Below are 15,949 nucleotides of genomic sequence, written 5' to 3'. Positions count from 1 at the left end.
TTGCAAAATAAAGTGATTGTGTTTTAATTATAACTAATAGGTCACGTCTATGTGTATAAATGAATGAAAAAAAGCCAACATCCTGTTTCCACACAAATCCCAAGCACACTTAGCATTACAGCAGCAAGTGATATTCACTTACATGTACCCATTTTGCCACCCCAGAACAATCCAAGTAAAGATGGATTTTTTTTCTGTACAACTTTACTTGCCATTCTGTGTTTGACTCTATTTTTTAAGCTTCTCCAGGATTCAACAGTACTTAAGGTCAAGACATTTCTGGGAAATTGCTGCGTACGTGGATACAGGCATGTGCAAAGGCAAGAAACTTCTGCAAAGTATTCTAAGGGGTATAAGATTAATGGGTTCCATGTGCTGTGTAAGCTGTACTTCTCTAATTCTCTTTTAAGGGAAGCAAAGGATCTACTTGCTTCATTATCTAGTAAAAACAGCTTGACTACCTACTGAATAAAGGGTAAATCACAGAAAACCTGAACAAACCTTTGGTTCAGTGATGTTAAACACCTAGAAAAACATGCAAATGGCAAAGACCAAGTGTACTATCTGCTCCACTACCTTGGGGTACATCAGGGATGGGAAAAGAGGAAGTCTTTAGCATCCCATTATCATCCCAATTCATTGCACTTAGATTGTCACCATCACAACATTGGCATGCAACCTCTGTTGTCAATATACACAAAAAATGAAGGAGGAGTGGGGTCAAAAAGAAAAGGTGTTTAGGCTTGAGGTTCTCCCTTCCTAAAGAACCCCTATATTTCCCTTGTGGTTATGCTGGTTTTCCACACACCCCCAAAATATTTACTTTTTGCTGACAACAGCTTGCCTCAAATGCTATTTAAGCAGTAAGACATCACAAGACATATGCTATCCTGAGATAACACACACCTCTGAAGTGCTGTTAGGTGTAGCTCATGCCTTCAACTGCCTGATGAATTTGTTATCTCAAAGAAACACAAGGTTTGGGAGTGTCTTGTATTACAAAATAACCCCCAATTTAATCTTAAATAAATAAATAAAAACAGTGGATTTTGTATCAATTGGGGGGGGGGAGAACTGACTCAGAGTAACTACCTCTAACTTGCAGACTCCAAACATGACTACAATTATACAAATAACGAAGTGATAGCTGAGGTCTGATATTAACAACTTGGCAAACAAAGTTCTAAACAGCTGGAGGGCAAATCTTTGCCCATGAGTTCTGTATGAGGAATATATTAGGCTCTAAATCCATGTTAAGCAAGCAGCCATATCCAAGTTACAATAAGCATCAATTGAGAGAGTACTTTTGTCTTTCGCACGGACGCTGTCTCAATAGAGGTTCTGCACTTTAAAAGAACAAAGTGCTGGATTTTTGCCCTTAGCACCACTAAAGCGTAACCAAATCCATTAACAGAGTATCCACAAAAGACAGTTCTGAGACTTGCTCCTCCCCTAATCTTACCCCATGTAAAGTTTGTATACTACAGTGCATTTCAGGATATGCAATCTACACTGCCATTGATAATAGAAAAGAAAGACTTCTCTATTCTTCCCTAACCTTAAGCTATTAGGTGCCAAGTGGTTTAACAAAGCAGTTAACAATGACTCTAACCTGACTGCTCATATGCTTACAATCAAGCCAGAAGTTAGAGTTTTGCTGGATCAGGGCCAAAGCATTCAACACTTTGCCAGTTCAAGCCCATGCTGTCTATAAACAAGGAAAACAAATTCGCCATGAAAATCAGTTCCCTACACATTTACAAATCCATCCAGGCATTGCAAATAATATCTAGATATTGGTCACAAAAATATGACACATTAGCAGTCATACGCCAAGCAAAAGAAGGATCCAGAAGTCTCATTTGAGGACTAAGGCACTGAAAACTATAATGAAAACTCATTTTTTTTTCTCCACAGTTCCATAAAATTCACTATATGCTTTTTAACTCCCTAAAAAGCCAACTTTGCTGCTGGTAAATCTTGTAGGAAATCAAAAGAAAACTGAGAATAAAAAGAAGTTATTGATGCTCCCACTGTAAAGAGTTCCCTTGACTGTAGCTAAGTTGCTCTTGACTTTTACTGGTACCACAGTCAGGCACATTCAAGATAAAGCAATCCAGTGCTTAAATGAGACTACTGGGTTAAAAAGTAATAAAGTGAAATCAAGTGAGACCTAGTAAAACTTGTATTTGTAAAATGCACCTGCAGAAAACAAATTATCTACCAACACTAGGCCAAACTGCGCATTACTTTTATATCCTGTGCAGCCCTGGGACTCCTCCAGGTTTCAGCTCCTGCAGAATTTAACCAACCATATCCACTGAGAGCATCTACTGCCAAATGTAATGCATTAACAAAGAAAATGTGACTCAGTTTAAGATGGATGAAGGGCAGACCATGAACCATGTTAAGAGCAGGGGGGTAAAAAAAAAATAAAAAAAATTAGAAGAAACAACAACAAAAACCAAACCAGAAAATAGATTTAACATCAAAGATAGCTACACAAGTCCCTTGGTTAGCAGTCATTTATAGCACAGTAAACACAGCTGCAGTGCTACTGAAATATTTGGAAATCAGATTAAAAACACTACGATTGCAATTTTCATTGCTTGATTCTTGTTTTATTAGCTGGAGGGAAAGGGAGTCCTCGCTTACTAATCAGAAACTGCTAGAAAGTAAAAGCACTACACAACGTCATCTAATGTCTATAAATGTCACAAAGCACTATTTCACATGCCATACCTTGATGTTATAGAAACATCCTGTACAAGGAAATAGCAAAACTGATAAATTGTCTTTTACAAGACAGCAAGGCCAGGGTAGGTGTTAAGAAGTCAGGGTTTAGCAAAAGCTGAGTTACTGTGCAGCTGGATTCCCAAGCTCATGTCCATATATGCAGCTGTCTATAATACTTATTGACTAAGAAATAAAAGCCTACTACAAAAACTGGAAACCCTGATGATAGTTTTTCACACCCTTGCAAGTTGTTGGTTTGTGGGGTTTTTGTTTGTTTTTTTTTGTGGGGTTTTTTTAATGCTAGTATTTGGTAAGCATGGAATGGAGACTGGCAATTCAGGAAGGACTAAACATAGACACAAGCAATCCTTAGAAGCATCTCTTCCAAAAGCTGTGGAATAAGTATAACACATCTTACATAAGCTTTGGGGCTAAGCTTATCGTACTGTCTGCTCCCTTTAAGAAACCACAATCACTTCCTAGCTCTCTAACAAATATAATAAAGGCCGGGTAAACCTATCTCTCCCTTAGCATCTTGGTACAAGTGTTCTTCCAAGCTGAGCTATGCCTTGGTCACTCATATCACAGACCCACAACTAAAATTCATGGTCAAAGCAGCACTCTAATTGTGTGCCTTGTTATTGTATATAGCAACCTGCAAAAAAATGAACAGTAACAATTAAAGCTAAAGACAGCAGAATTATCTTTGACACGCTGGATCAAAATACTCTGCACAAAATTTTTTTGTTCTTAAGCAAGACTCTCTATTGAAATGCTTGCAAGGAATAAAAGCAGCGCAACATCTGGATTAGTAACTTCAAAATGCTGCAAAAGAAGTTGTCTCTGAGCAACAACAAAGACAATCTGTGTTGTGAGAAGTCATTCATCTACTGAAACACTTACAGCTCAGCCAGCAATCCCTAGTTCTGACTTGAGCTAACTATGTGTTATCTGTTTCTCATCACCCTTCTCCGTTGCAAGAGGAACTTGAATTACTGTTTAACACTCTTGCTGGCCACCCACATTATGTGAGACCAAGTGAAACAGGGCCTAGTAATGCATAGCGTGGTAATCAGGAACACAGTGGAAATTACTCAAGATGCCTACAGGGCAATCATTAAACATTCTTTAGTTGGTATGATGTCAGGGTAAATGTATAGCATTAAAGGGTACAGATTACATTGTCCTAAAGAACTGCTGCCCTGTTCCATTCAAACTCTTTTTGCATGAGCTTCTTGAAGCACAGCTCCCATCATCAGCCTCAAGGAAGGGCCAAACAATTTCATGTCTGAGGTACCCATGCCAAAGGAGATTTTAATCACATCTCTAGATGTCCTGTGACTCTTCCCTCTTCCTTTCCCTTTGATACATACCTTAGCGATTGTGACTGCCAGCATTTTTCTTGTTATCCATGTCCTTGGAACAATCAGCATAATTTCTATTTTGTTCTGTTCTTTCACTATTTCTTCTCATTCATGTCAACCCACAGTTAAAGATACATGAAAGCAAAAATGCTGCTGCTGATGGCAGCACCACAGGAATAGGAGATACCCTCCTCAGTCCGGACGTGCATACAGGAGTCCAAAGGAGAGGGAAGAGGTAACAAAGTGCTGCTGTGGAGATACACACAGGCCTATAGTGGTAAAAAATTATGCCTCAACCTGCAGTGCTTTGCAGAGAAACTTCAGATCATGTGAAAACACCACACTGCATGTGGCTTAGCTATGCACATTGGGATTTGACTATGTGCATTATAGAAAAAAGCACACTTAAAGAAGCAATTTCTGAATGGCCTTATTAGGCACATTCAAAGCAGGTAACTGTTTTGTTTACTGCATTTGCTTTAAAGAAAAGTTTGAACTTCACAAAATGTCGAAACACCTAATGGATCTTAATTCTACAAGCACAGGGTCCTTGCCCCTGCCCAACTTCCCCTATGATTTAAAACATCAACTTGCTGTATTTGGCAGTCCTGGCATTAATCCCCCTGGCAATAACAACCAAAACAATTAGTCTGGGTTGTAAAGTTGAGAGGGTTTTATATTCCAACAACAACTCCAAGGCGATGCCAAAACTAACTGTGTGTAATCGCAGTGTACTCTTTTTATCTTCATGGCAGGGATCTAACAAAAGTCACTGAGACACTGTTCATAGTATCAGTCAGGGTTAGGAGGGACCACAAGGATCATCTAGTTCCAACCCCTCTGCAATGGGCAGGGACACCCCACACTAGATCAGGCTGGACAGAGCCTCATCCAGCCTGCTCTTAAACACCTTCAGGGATGGCGCCCCAACCACATCCCTGGGCAACCCATTCCAGGGCTCCACCACTCTCATGGTGAAGAACCTCCTCCTCACATTCAGCCTGAATCTCCCCACCTCCAGCTTCATTCCATTACCCCTAGTCCTATCACTACCTGAGATCCTGAGAAGTCCCTCCCCAACTTTCTTGTAGGGCCCCTTCAGATACTGGAAGGCCACAATTAGGTCACCTCAGAGCCTTCTCTTCTCCAGCCTGAACAGCCCCAACTCCTTCAGTCTGTCCTCATAGGAGAGGTGCTCCAGCCCTCTGATCATACTCGTGGCCCTTCTCTGGACACATTCCAGCACATCCATGTCCCTCTTGTAATAGGGGCTCCAGAACTGGATGCAGTACTCCAGGTGGGGTCTCACCAGAGCTGAGTAGAGGGGGAGGATCACCTCCCTTGACCTGCTGGCCACACGTCTCTTGATGCAGCCAGGGATGAGGCTTCCACCACCTCTCTGGACAACCTGCTCCAGTGTCTCACCACCCTCATGGGGAAGAACTTCTAAACATCCAATCTGAATCTACCCATTTCTAGTTTTGTTCCATTCCCCCTAGTCCTATCATCACCAGACACCCTAAAAAGTCCCTCCTCCCCAGCTTTCTTGTAGCCCACTTCAGATACTGGAAGCACACAATACAGCCTCCTTGGAGCCTTCCCTTCTCCACACTGAACAACCCCAACTCTTTCAGTCTGTCCTCATAAGAGAGGTGCTCCAGCCCTCTGATCATCCCTGTGGCCCTTCTCTGGACACACTCCAGCACCCAGATTCTTCCTGTAATAGGGGCTCCAGAACTGGACACAGTATGCCAGGTGGGGTCTCGCCAGAGCAAGGCAGAGGAGGAGAATCACCTCCCTCGACCTGCTGGCCACACTTCTCCTGATGCAGCCCAGGATCTGATTGGCTTTGCGGGCTGCAAGTGCACATTGAGAGCTCATGTTGAGCTTTCTGTCCACCAGCACCCCCAAGTCTCTCTCCTCAGGGCTGCTTTCCAGCCAGTCACTGCCCAGCCTATATTTGTGCCTGGGATTGCCTAGACCCAGATGCAGGACCCTGCACTTGCTCTTATTGAACTTCATGAGGTTGGCTTGTGCCCACCTCTTCAGCCTGTCAAGGTCCCTCTGGATGGCCTCCTTTCCCTCCAGCATGTCTGCTGCACCACACAGCTTGGTGTCATCAGCAAACTTGCTGAGGGTGCACTCAATGCCACTGTTCATGACACCGACAAAGATGTTGAACAACACGGGTCCCAGGACTGATCCCTGAGGGACTCTGCTTGTCACTGGCCTCCACTGGTACATGTTCTTCCTTGAAACTACCTCATTGTTGGAAGCCCAGGGTAGCAGTTAGCAATTGTCCAGCACTAAGACATTCTCCAATTTCTTGTATGCTTAAAGAAACTTCAGCATTCTTAAGTCTGTACATAGAGAACAAGATCTTCATTTGGTGTAAAATGCCCAAACAGCACTGCCTTCAGTGGCATGATATTGTGAAATTTACAGTAAGTGAGAGTCTGCAATGAAAAGTATCTAAAGTACAATTATTTGATTAAGATGTATAGTTAAAATGTTTGGTTTTTAAACAGTGGAGAGGACTTCCCTTGCACACAGAGGAACACACTTTCGTATACTAAGAACAATGACGTCCTGGTAGTAGATGGTGGCAGCTGTGTTTCATGTACTCAGTTTGGCAACAGAAAACAGTTACCAGGATTAGCTCTTTTTGGAGTTACTATATACATTTTTCTATTTTCACTTGATGATTTTACTCCTACTGTTCCTCTCCTCCCTCAACTTACAGCCTCACCATTACACTGGAAAATTAAAGCAACTTTGGACAATATTTACATTTTATTTATTTTAATTCAAAAGCCTTATGAAATTGGGCCCTTTTTGTTAAAGCTCCAGCTCTTGGATTTAATTTGTATCTGAGAAAAAAAAAAATAAAAAGTCCAAATTTATGATTCATAAATGTCTCCTACTCTTCTTCTTTCACAAAATTACTGATGTCTTTATGTTTCCATTCCAGCACTCAAATTTACATACAGGATTTTCTTACAACATACATGGGATAAACAGTTTATGTTATATCTTCTAGATTGTATAACTTGCAATCCACACCCAGAAATCCCTTTTCCTTAAATTTACTGATAAAAGATACTAAATGAACATCTGTCCATGAATTTCTAAGAGTTTTTATAATGAAACAAATACAAAGAGCTCCAAAACAGCAGTTCAGTAAGAAGTCAGTGGGTCAACTGACAGGTGTGGAAAAGACAAGCCTCTGCTGCTCTCTCATTCATGTGACTGCTCAGACCTTCTTCTTTTCACATGGAAATCCACTTGAAGTTACCCACCTTTCAGTGCAGGGCTTCCAAAGACCTCATAGCTCCAGCGCAACATACCCAGCACACTGGGACTGGATGGTGGCAAATGCCCTGTGGGGTAGCTGCAGCAATGGAAACAGACCAAGGGGCAGCACAGAGGTAAACTCACCTGGGTTGCTAAATTATAGCAAGATACTGTTCCGTGGGTAGAGGTCCTTGCTGTAGAAGTGCATCACATAGATGCTCACATACCCAAAAGTCAGGACACTGAGGAAGATCAAAACAACCAGAGAGCAGATCAGGTTGCTAAGATTGAAGTGGCTCAGGTAGATTTGGACCGGCAACGTAAGTGTCATTTATAGGCCAATTTAAAGGACCCATGACACTTCCGGTCGTCAAGGAAGATACACAACATATAGATGGGCTTGTGATCAAGGGGTGGACTTGACCATGGATACTACTGCACAGTTTATCCATAAATGCAAAATACACATCAAGCAAGCAAGCCAAGCAGTTAGAGCCTCTGTGTTAGGAAGGAAAATGGCTGAATATGAATATGGAAGGGCCTGGCAGATTGATATCACACTCCCACAAACCCATCAAGGCAAGCACCATGTGTTTACAATGGTGAAGCAATCACTAGATAGCTGGAAACATATTCTATGCCCCATGTCACTGCCCAGAATACAACACCTGTGGTGACAAGGCACTCCAGAAAAAATAGTCAGACAACAGGACTCATTCCCAGACAAACCTCAAAGATACCTGGGCCAAGGAGCATGGCACTGAGTGGGTATATCACATTCCCTATCACATGATCAAATGGACAGTTGAAGACTACACTGAGAGTATTGAGAGGTGGGCCCTTTGAACACTGGGATACACAATTAGCAAAAGCCACCTAGTTAGTCAGCGCTTAGGGGATCTGCCAGTCCAGACAGCCCTGCCCCACTAAAACTTTAATATACTGGAGAAGGGGGTAAACTTTCTGTCATGCACATAAAAATATGCTGGGGAAGACAATCTGGGTTATTCCTCCTTCAGGAAAAGGCAAAGCCATCCATGGGATTGCTTTTGCTCAAGGACATGGGTAATGCAAAAAGATGGGAAAATCTAATGTGTTCCTCAAGGGGATCTGATTCAGGATGAAAATAGCCAATGATCTGAATTGTATGACGTTAATTGCTGTATAGTACTTTGTATCATCACTACTATGGTTGTTATATACCATATCCGTGATATTACAGTAAAAATTACCCAGACTGGTGAAGAATGAATTTTGATGAAATCAGGCAAAGTGCAGTGATGAAAGAAGCAGACAAGCATAGCAGTGATGGAACCAGAACTGACTTCAGCATTCAACAATCCAACACTACAGACCATCTCTCCTGCCCTCAAAGGCTGTTACAACAGATGGAGCCCAAAATCATGGACTAAATGAACTCAATGGACATTTCAGAGGGATGACCCATAGACTAAGGTATGATACCTGTGTGTATATATCAAAAGACAGGAAAGGTTGTGGTCATCAGTTGTATGTATTGGAAAGTGTGGGACCTAGGCATGATGTAAATGGTATAGAACAAGGGGTAAATAACATCCTGGGTTTGCCAGCACAGAGCTGTTCTTCCTAGTAGCTGGTACACAGCTGTTTTGGATTTAGGATGAAAATAATGTTGATAATAAATCTATGTTTTAGTTGTTGCTAAGCAGTGTTCACACTAAGTCAAGGACTTTTTAGCTACTCATACCACCTCACCAGTGAGGAGGGAAACAAGAAGCTAGGAGGAGACACAACTAAAACATTTGACTAAAACTGGCCAAAGGGATATCCCATACCATATGGCATCATGCTCAGTATATAAACAAAGGGGAAAGCTGGCAGGGGGCTGTTGCTCAGGAACTGGTTGGGCATTGGTCGGTAAGCAACTCCATTGTGTATCCCTCACTTTTATATTCTAATTCTTTCATCGTTATTGTTTTTATTATTATTTTCCCTTCCTTTTCTGTCCTTTTAAAACTGCCTTTATCTCAACCCACAAATTTGTGTGGTTTTTTTTCTCTTTTTTTCTCCATTTTTCTCCCCTACCCCACTATGGGGTGGGGAATTAGTGAGCAAGCAGCTGCGTAGTGTTTAGCTGCCTGCCAGGTTATACTATGATGTATCTTAACACAGTGAATATACACTGGGCCACTCTTTCCCCCACGGCTGTCACACAAGGCACATATGGCTGTCACACAAGACACATATAGCTCCTGCATACATTTTTTTGTGACAGGTATCACACAGCACACTGTGTGTAACTCCAGGAAACTAATTTTCGCTCCCATTCCAACAAGGTGGAAACCACTTTGTAACCCACTACCTTACCCTCTGGCAGCTGACAAGTTGGGTTTGCAAACACTACCCCCATGCTTGAGAAATCATTGTGTTACTCTTCGTAAACAGCAGAGACAAATTACCTTTGTGTTAAGAGCAAAGAAATTACTACCCTGGAGGCTCTCAACCCTATTTCACATGCAAGGTGCAATTCTTGCTCCTCTTCCGACAAGCCCTGTATCAGTGCTTCCCAGTCCCAGTCACACTCGGCTCCAACATCTGTTGGCCCTAAGTGACCAGAGGTGCACTGCCAACCTCCCTGCTGCAAGATGACACTTAGTGTCAACAAGACTGCTCAGATTATTAAGAACAAATGCACAAAGTACTTTCAGCAGAGTCAAGGCCACAACACTCAATACCTGTCAGTCTCAAGGCCTTTTTCTGACCTAGGATAACATATTACTGTGTCAAAGGGAGGAAAAACAGTAAAGATATGAAAGTTAAAAAACAACACTATATAGCTATTATATAACCTTATGAGTAGAACAAGATTTTCCTGACTACATCCTGAGTAAAAATAACACCATAGAAGGCATGTCAGGAACAGGAATCAAGAGTTCTACTTGGCCACCTCCACTGGGGAGGGATACCATCTGTGGGGCTGGAGTACAGCTCTCAACAGATAAACTTCACCTGCAAAAATAACTACAAAAAGCCACAGCAGAGGATTGCAAACTGCAGCAATTCCAGGACAAAATGTGCTTCAAGGGTATACCAAAACACCTGATACTAGCACAAGCATACAGGAGGGTGGAATTTGGCCTATATTCTGTACACTTCAAGTTTCTGTTTGTAGGAGAAGGAAAGAAAGCCTCTCAGATTAAAGCAGCAATCTGCCAAAGAGTAGAACTAATCCCACAGCCTGCTTGACAGAAGGATCCCAGTCCCTTAGAAAACAATATAAGGACAGTGTAAGTCAATCTGTATACCAAAAAGAGAAAAATCAGAAACATAGGTCTTGAACACTGACCTATGAAAGTTCCTTAAAACAACAACAAAAATGAAGGAACAGCAACAGAAACAAATAAAAATCCAACTGTCTTCTAAATCCAAACTCGTAACAAATGTTCACTTCATGAACACAGTTATTTTATTTAGACAAAACTCCATTAGAAACAAGGCCAACATTTTTCATAGTCATAAGACAATTTTTTAGCCAGTTAAATACTTGATGAGCTCTTCAGCAGTGATGTTAGCCAATACAAAATGCAGCAGCCACCCTCCCAGCCCATCAGTGCAAACACATCCTTTTTCCAAGATGGACTTTTATTTAGGCACATGAGTTTGCTTCTTACAGCTGATGCAGGACCAATTTGTGCACCCAAAGAAAAGAGTTTCCAAATGTTGGCTAGTGAAATCATTTAAGCCAGTTGCCTTAATTCCTGTGACAGAAAACACTGTGTGACTTCAACTCTCACCTTTCACTCCTGTAACAAGGGCTCAAAGTTTGAGTTAAGAAGTAGGATATGCAAAGAGATAGGATAGATGGCTCCTCTTGTTAACAATAAAGTCCTTAATACAGAGAGTGTATAAGAACATCTTTCCTATTTGAACATCATGTGAAAATGTGTTTTGGTGTTTTTAGCCTTTCTCCAGAGAGGCTAAAAACTCCATTACAGGAGTTCCCACAAGGGAACTGTACATTACACTGGTAAAACACGGCAGCCCCATTTAAGTCCAGGCAAAAGTGTAGTTTGACCACTTTATCTTGTATCAAGCGTACCAAGGTGTTTCTGGCATCAGTTGATGGATTTTCACACGAAGTCAGTAAGTAGCTCCCATAAGGAACCTCCAGTGTCTAAAATTCCACAGCAGATATGAAAGCCAAATTTTGAGTCTTTTAAATGAGCAAATCATCATAGTGAAAATATTTAAGTCAGCTTGTAGTTAAGTAGTGTGCTGATTGACAGCCACCTGAATATGAGCCTGCAGTGTGCCCAGGTAGCCAAGAGGGCCAATGGCATCCTGGCCTGCATTAGGAATAGTGTGGCCAGCAGGAGCAGGGAGGTCATAGTGCCCCTGTACTCTGCTTTGGTTAGGCCGCACCTTGAATACTGTGTCCAGTTCTGGGCCCCTCAGTTTAAGAAGGACATCGAAACACTTGAGCATGTCCAGAGAAGGGCAACAAGGCTGGGGAGAGGCCTTGAACACAAGCCCTATGAGGAGAGGCTGAGGGAGCTGGGGTTGTTTAGCCTGGAGAAGAGGAGGCTCAGGGGTGACCTCATTGCCCTCTACAACTACCTGAAAGGTGGTTGTAGCCAGGAAGGGGTTGGCCTCTTCTTCCAGGCAACCAGCACCAGAACAAGGGGACACAGTCTCAAGCTGCGCCAAGGGAGGTTTAGACTCGAGGTGAGGAGGAAGTTCTTCACCAAGCGAGTCATTCGGCATTGGAACGGGTTGCCCAGGGAGGTGGTTGAGTCATCAACCCTGGAGGCGTTTAAGGGGAGATTGGACATGGCACTTGGTGCCATGGTCTAGTCATGGGGTCTGTGTTGATAGGTTGGACTCGATGATCCTCGAGGTCCTTTCCAATCTAAGTGATACTGTGAAGACTTTTTGGAGTTGTGATTTATTGAAAGGGAAAGAAAGCATAAAAAAAAAAAATAAATAAATTGAGTTCTTGGTTTAATGTTCTAGTGTGTACTCCATTTGCCCATCAGGGACTAGATCCAAGTTGCAGCAAAATCAAGTTTAGGACCATTCTTGTAGGTTTAAGGACAAACAGATGGGTTTAATTCTTTTACTATTTCAGTCCTTCTGTCTTCTCTCTATGCCTTGTATTTTGAAAACTGTATTGCCAAGCAGTGTAAACCCCAAGTTTATTTGGGACTTTCAGGAAAGATGCTTAATGACACAAAAAAAAAGAATGTATCCAGCACTGCTCCAAAACTTCATGAAAAACATGTAACTACCAATACACAACCCTGGGTAATTTTGCTTTCCGCTACAAGGCCTGTAGCCAGGAGAAATTGTAACATCATATAAACCCCTGAAAGAACACAGCTAATAGAATAAACCCACCCTCTTCCACAATGCTGTAGATTGACTTCATCCACAATGGTCTTGAAAATAAGTTTAACTCTGTGTTCCTCAGAACAAAAGAATAATACTGAAAGGAAAACATTATTGTTTGCCAAACAGAAGACAAACAAAAAAACCTCTGTGCAAGGCTAGTAAGGCAGGAATGGTTAATCTCACATTTCTAAAAGGGTACTATAAACAAAGAATGGTGAACAACAAAAATAAAACATTTGGCGGGGGGGGGAAAGAAAAGGTACAGAAGTGCTTAACGGTGTTCTTTTAAATATTTACTTTGCTTCTATTTGGAGAATAATTTGTTCCATTTAGCAGTGTTGGGCTCAAAGGACTGCTTTATTCCAGAGAGATTAATTATAGCCTTTGGAGTTATAAACACAATTTGGGAAGTGAAGCAGAGAAGAGGAGAGAGACACCTCTCACGCTGGCAGTGAACAAGTTTACATGCTTCAGGGCTACGATACACAGGTTGTGCCCCGGTCCCTGCTACACATGCATGCTACAGGCAGAACAATACCATGACACCCATGAATTGGGGAAAAAAAACCCTGAAATGTCCAGGGAAAACTCTACCTTACCCTAAAGCATCGCTATAGTCAAGTAAAATGCTTCTCAGGCATCCTTCACAGACACCTGCACCTTATAAAGATTTCCTCTGATCTTTTTTTTTGTTATCTGCACCAGAAATTAGTCACTATGCCAAGACAAGCAGCAGCGATCAACAGGCACAGGTCTTCATCTACATCACCTTTAAACTCTCATGTGATTTTGCATCTCTGTCCCTTGCCTCATCTCCATGTCCCACAAGACAAGATGCAGAGATAAGTGATAGTGAGAAGAACAAAGCTGGAAGCAATCTTACCTAGTGAGGGGTTGGCTGCTCCCTCCTCCGAGCTCTCCTCAGCTGCCTCCTCTCCCAGGCCAGAGGTAGCTGAATCCTCTGGAGCAGATGCAGAGCCAGGTGTGCTGGGCCCACTGACAGACCCTGAGTCTCCTTCCTCACTGCTGGAGCCATAGCGGTCAGGCTGGGTGGCCGTCCCACCCTCACTGCAGCTCCTCCGCTCCTTGCGGTGCACCCGCGAGTGCAGCACCATTTGGTGGTAGGTGCGGAAGATCTTCCCACACTCAAAGCATTCAGTGGACTTGTTCTGGGTGCCTCGCCGGCTCTGCCGTGAGGCAGGACGGTAGTCCAGGTCCCCCTGGGTCAATGGGCAGCTCTCCCCTGGTGGGGCAACCACAGTTTTCTCTGGGCGCCCGCTGCTGCAGCTCTTCTTCTTGGGGTTACTGGAGGAGTTGGGTGAGTCCTGGTCTCGTTTGCGCTTCTCTTGGTTGACAAGGATGTACTCTTTCTTATCCTTGTCATAAGTCACATCTGCATCTGCTAAGGCCTCATCCCATCCCAAATACTTCACGTACTCTGAAGGCTCTACAACTTTTCCTTTGGTGGCCAGCTGCCAAGCTTGGTAGCTACTGACTGGATCCAGCTCAGCTACTCTTTTCCCAGGCTGTCCTCTAGTAACTCTATCCAGCCCCACAGATGGCCTTAGATTGAGACACTGCAAGAAAAACTGCTTCGTTACCGAGGAGCTTAGGGTCCCATCAGTTAAGCCCTCAGCTTTATCCCCGGCACCGCCGCGCTGTGCCCGGTAGTGAACAGCGTTATGTGCTTTCAGGCTTTCCATATTTGTAAACAGATTCCCACACTTGGTGCAAACTTCATACAGAGACAGGCCTGTCACAATCATCTCCTCCTGTATCACATCATTGATAGTGGCTATCAGCTCCAAATCATTTTTTGGTTTGTTTTTGCTCCCAGTCTTGGGACCATGTGACTTCATGTGATTTTTGAGAAACCAGGGCTCTTTGAATCTCCTGCCACAAATGTGGCACCCGTGATCAAATGACCCCCTGTGCTTTTTCATGTGAGCTTTCAGGAACCAGGTTTGACTAAAAGCCTGACCACAGACTTCACATGGAAACTCGCCTGCACTCAGCTCACTCTTGCAGTTCTCAGTGTAGGCCTCCCCATTTGGGACCTGAGCTGTTATATGGTCCTTCTCTATGTGGCTTAACAGTGACTCCTCCCTCAGAGTCATATAGCTACACAACCTGCACTTGAATGGTTTGTGGACCTGATGTAGGTGCTGCTCCAGATCCTTCTTCCTTTCAAATTTGTTTTTGCAGAATGTGCACTGGTAAGAGGTCAGCTTGCCACCCTCCTCAGCTGGCACCACCTCCATGACCTCCTTCTTGCTGCTTCTCAACAAGATCTTGCTGCTGTCTACCTGAGCAGTACCATTCAAGATCTTGTTGCAGGCAGATGTACTTTTAGTGGGGCTGGTGCACCCACCAAGGCCCTCCGAAACACCCATCTCCCCCAGCTGTGCCTCTCCCATCTCCGCCTCATGCCCTTGACTTAAAGTGCCTGTTCTGTGACTACGGATGTGGATCTTCAGGTTGCCCTTTTGAGATGCTCTGTGATCACAGTATGGGCATTTGTAGGGTTTCTCACCCGTGTGCTTCCTCATGTGCTGTGACAAGGAGCTCTGAAAAGGGAAACTTTTACCGCAGATGCAGCAGCTGTGGCACATGGTCTTCTCAGTATCCATGTCACTCTTGCTTAGCCTGCCTGGACTGGAGGATCTCCGCAACTCCATTGATGCCTCTCTTGTATGATCCATGTGTATTACAGCAACATTGGGTGAGAGGGGCAGGAGGACAAAAGGATGTCCGGCAGCAGAAGAGGGCTGGACCGCGTTTTCAATCATACGGTTCTGCAGAGAGATGTTTTATTGCTTCATTCTTGGGGTAATGTTTCTCCTTTCACCTGCTCGACAGAGTCCAAAGCACTGATTTACTTCTCCGTGCTCTGTAAGCGGCTGGCATAGATCACCTGAAACAAGAACAAAAATCACACAAATGTACAGCAATTGCAGAAATACATTCTTAAACACATTTAAAACTATTGATATTTTTAATTGAACAGCTTCCATCACTCGCTCTGCAGTCAGAAGCATACCATACTACAGTTTGCTGCACCAAAAAGCAGCAGCTTCTCCTTTTGCTGATATTCTAGACTTCAGTGGCAAGCATCATTAATAAACAAGTAAAATCCCCAAAAGAGCAAATGTTCATTTCCATAAACTGACATCACAGTGGCTTTT

At 43.1% G+C, this 15,949-nt stretch overlaps 1 protein-coding gene across 6 annotated transcripts in view; it reads right to left on the bottom strand.

The window, feature by feature from the left end:
• ZNF516 (zinc finger protein 516) overlaps positions 1-15,949 on the bottom strand; it is a 112,306-nt gene that overhangs the window by 52,696 nt on the left and 43,661 nt on the right. For all 6 annotated transcript variants that reach the window (XM_068147561.1, XM_068147560.1, XM_068147562.1 and 3 more), the window contains one exon: positions 13,648-15,678. In XM_068147561.1, coding sequence (XP_068003662.1) covers positions 13,648-15,553 — 1,906 coding nt within the window. In that variant the 5' untranslated portion in view covers positions 15,554-15,678. The remainder of the gene's footprint in view (positions 1-13,647; positions 15,679-15,949) is intronic.

The sequence above is a fragment of the Melanerpes formicivorus genome, unplaced genomic scaffold (genome assembly GCF_026170545.1).
Source record: "Melanerpes formicivorus ecotype bairdi unplaced genomic scaffold, bMelFor1.0.p_v2 SCAF_15, whole genome shotgun sequence".
Taxonomy (NCBI): Eukaryota; Metazoa; Chordata; class Aves; order Piciformes; family Picidae; genus Melanerpes; species Melanerpes formicivorus.
Note: the sequence above shows the minus strand (reverse complement) of the source record. Positions and strands in the feature narration are given on the sequence as shown.